Below are 6,469 nucleotides of genomic sequence, written 5' to 3' on the forward strand. Positions count from 1 at the left end.
TCAATCGTTATGCAAACAATTTCATTTTTGACAGTTTCCAATTTTCCTAGATTCAGACTTTGTACATTAGAAATTCTAGTTATTAGTTGATGTTTGCAGCAGTTTCACCTCATTTGAGTTGTGCTCCATCAGCTAATCAAGCTTCAGTCCCCAAAGCTTTACTCCTTCCAATTTGTTCTGGCCGACCCAGCGCTGAGAAGGCCGTTCTTTGCAGACATGTGTTTAGTGCCTCCTCCCTGATAATAGTCTGCTGCTCTGCATCAGGCTTTCCGTATCTGACAGCGTTTTGCTGCTATTACCAAGGTTTCTAGTGGCTAATTCCTCTGAGGTGGGCAGCCTACTCCTTTTTCATAGTCTGCTCTTAATCTAGATGCTCTGCTGAAAACTACTCAGTTTGGGTAACCCCGCTGGTATTTGAAATACCAGTGATATAATTCCCAGCATCACAGCAACACAGAGGCCACCACCGTATGACAAACTGAGAGACAAGTGGTAGGGGTCTCAGTAGAGAACCATGCACAGTCAGCAGCTGTATGCTATTCTTTTGATCACAGAGCAGCTTAGATGAAGAACCTGAAGCTACCGCCAAGTTGAGGAGGTCTCCACTAGTGTACCACCTATACCTCGCATGCGCACACAGCCGTTTACACAGGTGGTGGTGGTGCTTGCCATCTTGCCGATTCCAACTCACAGCAACCCTCTGTGTTACAGGGTAGAATTGATTGCAATGGGGACAGTGGTGAATTGCCAGGCCTGTTCTTCCACGATATCACTGTGTGGGGTCGAACCACCAACCTTTAGATTAGCAATCAAGTACAAACTATGCCACCTGAGGACGTTTAAATACATAAAAGCTGATACCAAGGGCTCAAATACATGTTTTCTAAACAAGTAAATGTTTAGAAAAGGATGATGACAACATATGTACACATATGCTTGATACAATTGATGTGTGGCATGTTATAAGAGCTGTAAGAGCCCCTCAATAAAATGATCTTTTAATTTAAAAAATAATTAATTAAAATAAAATAAATACATAAAGAACATGGAAACTCACATTCTGACTATTTTGATCAAAATATCCGACACCTCCTATGAGTTACATAACTCATAGCAAGTCGATCTGTCCTAGAGCCACAATGCCGTTACTTGAGTTTTCACTACCTCACATGGAAACTTGCGAGGGAAAGTGAATACAGAAGCCCAGCATGTTGACACAGGTCTGGAAGCACCTTTCGTGAAACTATATGTTCCTAGAGAGTGGAAGTCAAGAGTTACTCCTTTTCATACACCAATCGGGTGCCACTTGTTCGATGCTTGTTGCAATAATATAAATGAAACTATATCCTTTTCAAATATGAGATATTATAATGAAGAAATATTATCACATCTATAAACATGCCTATAGTTAGCACATGAATTTGATTTATAAATTCCATGTATACTTAACAATTGCCCAAGTAGCATATGAACACTCTATCAATTTGGAACCCAAGGGCACAATCACAAGTAAGTCCCACAGAAGTATTGGCTGTGCTTGAATCATGCTTTGGGTGCAGCAATTGTGTCTGTAAGTGAACTCAGAAGGCATTCAAAGGGACGCTGGCTTCCATCAAGTCACACAGTACACTTGGTGGTGCGCACCAGTGCTCATTTTAATGCACATTAAGGTGACGCTCTCGTTCGGATGTACCTCGATCGGTGCACGTGTCAGTCAGCAGTCTATTACTGCCTGCAAGCAACACACGAAACTCAGTCCCACTTGCCATGAACTGAAAACAGTTTTCACGTGTGTAAACATTTTTTTAAAAAAGAATACTTTGTGATGTGAAATAGAAATGTCAGTGTTCACCGATAAAATTTTGTTAGAACACAGCCATGTTCATTGATTGACAGTGTATTAGCGTTCAACTGCTGTAGCCCTACGGCCCCAGTTGAGTAAATGTGGCAAAGCCTATAGGATTTGTCAAGCGTGTTAAAGACATGCTTCAAAGACCCAGAAAACTGAAACAGTTTGTCAACCCCTGATCTATGAGAAGGACGCGGGCAGTGTTTGGGGAAGTGACAGAAGAATTAAGTCATGGTTGCTTAGCCCTAGGGCTGTCATATATTCAAAACCGTCTCCTAATTCAATGGATTGTTTAGAAAGTACCAAGAAATACTCTACCTGCCACTTTCCCCGGGGGACCTGAAAATAAAAATGCACAGAGTTAAACAGGGCTGGAGAACAGTTATATTTCTCACATCGTTCACTGAAGCACAAACTCTTAGAACAGTTCCTCTGATTTTCTTTTAAATATTCCCTTTAATAAAAATGCTTGCATCGCATCAGGTATTGACAAATTCCCACAAAGTGAAGGATGCACACAATGGTGGAGAAAATCAACGGTAGTTTTTACGGCTTTTGTTTAAAATTACTTTTTGACTAGTTCTTTTTATTAACAGTTTTATTAGCACTTCATCTACATGTCATACAACTCAATCATATCGAGAAGAGCTGTACAATTTATCATGACAATCAATTCTAGAATATTCTCTTCTTCCTTGTACTTGTTATTCATGCATTTATTTCTAATTGTGTCAAAAATATGCACAAAACATCTTCCAATTCCACCACTTCTACATCTATATAATTCAGTGCCATTGATCTTTATAAATAAACCTTTTCAGGAAATTAGCAGAGGGAATTCACTGTTGGCATTAACAAACTTGAGGACACTTTTTAGGGGATTGCAATAGATGCCACTGTGTTTAAGGGAGCACCGTATGTAGCACAGTGGTTAAGCACCTGATTGCTGACCAGAAAGTTCATGGTTCAAACCCCACAGCAGCTCCAGGGGAACAAAGACATGGTTATCTGTTCCTGTGAATATTACACTCAGAAAGGCCTAGAAGTAATTCTATTCTGGCATATGAGTCACTTTGAGTCAGAATTGACTGAACAAGAATATATTGCATTTAAGTTGAAAAATAAAATGAGATAGGATATGTCAAAGTGCTAAAGGGTTGGGAGCCTGTATGACATTACATTGCTTTAAATTTTTATCATAAACGGTACGCTTAAGTAGAATTTTGCATATGCCAGGAACTGTGCAAAGCATTTTTCAAAAACTAACTTATTTGATTCTCATTAAAATGTCAGTATGAAAGAAATGCCATTAGTTGTCCCTATTACAGATACAAAAACTGAAGGACAAATAAGCCAAATATTGTGGCCAAAATATTGGTGAACTATTTCTTAACAAATGGCTGCTGTCTTGCTGTGCTTGCTGTTCTCTCCGATGAACCCAAATATTTTGACAAAGAGATGCCAGTTAAAATGCTGGTGCGGTGAAGCCAGCTGCCCACCAACAGGTGTGGCCTCAGTCAAGTCTCTACTGTCCCCGCGGGGCTAAGCCTAGGCTGTAGCTATCACTCAAAAGGCTGAGCACATATAGCTCTGAGTATGGCATGGAGGTTCTGAGCCAGAGTTCCAAAGTCAGCCACTTTGTTTAAATCCTCCCCCGCCCCAATTTCAAAGCTCCTTGACATTGGCTAAGTCCTTAATTATTTTAAGCCTATTTGCTCTTCTATAAAATAAGTATTAAGACTAGATGAGCTTACAAAAGTCAAGTGCCCAATATAAATATATACTCCCTAATAGTTTCATTGATATAATATTCATAGATCATACATTTCCATATTAAGTTGCTTTTTAAAAAGTTGTATATACACCATCATCATCAGTTCTAGTGCACTCTCCCATATTCATTATTTGCTCCCCAATTCCTGCCAACCTCCCCACCCCTGTATCCCTGATAAGCTATTACATCAGTTATTGTCTCTATACATCCACTCCTTCTTTGCTTCCTAAACAGGGAAACATAATAGCAGCAATAAACAAAACAGGGGGACGGGAAGAAATGAGACCACCATCAATATTAAAATAAGCCACAGAGAAAGCTTCTGTTGAGGATCAAGCAAGAAAGATTTAAACCCAGAGCAAATTTAGGATGGGTCAAGAGGGAGGTCAACTGATCAGGTATGGTATTACACATTTAGTCACTCAATCAATGTTCACCAGCATGCCAAAGAGCCCTGGAGGCACAGTGGTTAAAGACTCAGCTCAAATCAAAAGATTGGCATCCACTTGATGACATCCAGAAACAATATTCTGCTGTGAACCTTATATAGAACAGAAACGTCTTTGGTTGACTCCAAACTGTCGTGCTTAATGGCGACTAGTGCCTTCTCTGGACAACAGAAAGACGCTCCGCGAGCAGGGTTGACACAGCTGTGCCGACACCGATCCCAAGCAGAGCAACAACTGTGAGGACGGTGCGAGACCAGGTAGGGTTTGCTTCTGTCGCACATGGGGTCGCTGTAACTGGGAACCAGGGCGATGGCACCTAATGATGCATTCCCCAGGCTGGCCTTCACACGCATGCAGAAGCACCTCAGTAAAACATGGATCCGCTTTAGGAGGGTGCTGAAGCCACATCGAATCTGACTTCACAGGAAGGCCAAGTCAGGGCTGTGTGACTTTTCAGCAGGCAACTGGGGGCACGAATTCTTACTCTAGTCTGACCGCAGACCTACTGTGTCCCCTGGAATTGTGACAATTTGCCTTTTCCCAGGTTTACTTACCTGAAGAAGTGACACTGCGAATGCTAGCTTCCTGGAAATAGCATCGTCATACAGCATTCAAATCATTTATTGATAGAGTAGAGAAGGTAAGTTACAAAGAAAAGAGTGTGCTGTCAGAGTAAGTTATTTACCTAAATTCAAGTACATGGATGTCCTTATAGCCTGGTAGCCCAGTAAATGCATTTTCAACCTGTTAAAAATAAGTATGGGGGAGAGGGAGGGAGAAAAGGGGAAGCAATGGGAAAAAAATAAGTATGTAGAAATATAAAAGAGTGTATAATAAATAATGCTTTTAAGAGTAGAATATATAATGCACCATTTATAATTATAGAAGCCTGCACACCCCCACCACCACCCATACGCACACCATAGATCTTGTCCATGGGTCAGAAAGTTGCATGAAGAAATTACAATAACTGAAATGTTCAAATATAATTTTACATATAACACTAGTATAGTTTTCTTTTTAATTTTGTTTTATAGGGTTTAATATAGTCAGTACCACTCTTTTCCAAATTATTAGCAGAAAACATCCTTCATAATCGTATTGACAATGTACTGCAGTTCTCTGTGCGTTGAAATGTGCCCCCAAAAAGGCTCTCATTTTTTGTTGTTGTTGTTTGTTTTTTTTTAAGCTGTAGTGTCATTTTTAAATGTTGTTCCTTGGCTTAGGAATCTGACTACAGCACACTCCCACGCGCAGTGCCTAATGTTCAAGTGCTTGTTCTCTACAGCCGTGAAAGTCTCTGGAGTTCATCTCTTTCCCGTCCCTACAACAAAGAGAACCATGAACACACCCAAACTTACAAGTAAATATGCAAAGGAGGCTACGCAACAGCAGCCAGGGATTGCAATCGATGTTAGGAAACAAAATGTGTACAAATTGTTGAATGGAAAACCAATTTTCTCTGTAAACTCTCACACAAATCAAAATATAATTATTTTAAAATCACATTATGCGCAGATACATGTTTAAATAAAACTAAACATTTAATCCGCAACATTTCAGAAGCTCACAGCCTGACCAGAGGGGCCACTCACCATCATCACTAGAAGTGACATAAGTTAGAGGGCTTTGGCGCAACCTTGGGCAGATACGTTTAACCAAGTCCTCAGATAGGTAATCAAGAGATTAGATTGTTTTTTAAATATTAGTTCGATAAAGATCTTTATGTCTAAAGAATGAAGCACCCAAATCCATAAAACTTCTTGAAAATAATAATTTTGCTTGTCTCATCCTCAGAGGAAAAAGAAAGGTACTATGGTTTTTGTAGGCATCCCTGATGGCAGTCGTTACGATCTTGGCTGGTAACTGATGGCTCAGCAGTTAGCATCCACCTGTGATTCCTGAGAGAACCTCTCTGGAGATCGGCTGCAGTGAGGACCGTGGCCTTGGACACCCTATGGAGCAGCTCTAGTCCGGTCCACGGTCACAGAGTTAGAATGGACCCAACAGCACACAACAGCATCACTTTGTGAGTTAGGAGTGCGGTGAACCCCTCAGGACTAGGAGTCAGAAGACTGAGAGCCTCTTCTCTCTTGGTTTGATGCCAGAGCAGCCAGGCACCAGTCTTCTTTCCCTCCCCACCAACCACATAGTAGTTTTGTAAGATGGAAAAGAACATATCTGAAGATGCACCAGAAACTACAAAATGCTGAACAATTGCACATTATTATTATACTCACTGAGCCCATTTCTTGCCTCAGCTTTACCCATCTCTTGAATTCAAACACCTGTGAATTCATCACATCCAGCTAGCTACAGGTGACTACATGGGAGAAGAGTCATTCCATTTTATTAGCCAACATTAATCTAGTTAATGGTTACCCTGTATTGAGGAAC

The 6,469-nt window shown here is 40.6% G+C and overlaps 1 protein-coding gene across 1 annotated transcript in view; it reads right to left on the minus strand.

Moving 5' to 3' along the window:
• Positions 1–6,469, minus strand: part of IMPG2 (interphotoreceptor matrix proteoglycan 2) — an 85,364-nt gene that overhangs the window by 36,330 nt on the left and 42,565 nt on the right. The window contains exons 7-8 of the mRNA XM_004706456.1: positions 4,758–4,816; positions 2,168–2,188 (exon numbers count right to left, since the gene is read on the minus strand). Of these exons, the coding sequence (XP_004706513.1) occupies positions 2,168–2,188; positions 4,758–4,816 (80 nt within the window). The remainder of the gene's footprint in view (positions 1–2,167; positions 2,189–4,757; positions 4,817–6,469) is intronic.

The sequence above is a fragment of the Echinops telfairi genome, unplaced genomic scaffold (assembly GCF_000313985.2).
Source record: "Echinops telfairi isolate 266 unplaced genomic scaffold, ASM31398v2 ScPeMD7_6;HRSCAF=24_0, whole genome shotgun sequence".
Classification (NCBI taxonomy): domain Eukaryota; kingdom Metazoa; phylum Chordata; class Mammalia; order Afrosoricida; family Tenrecidae; genus Echinops; species Echinops telfairi.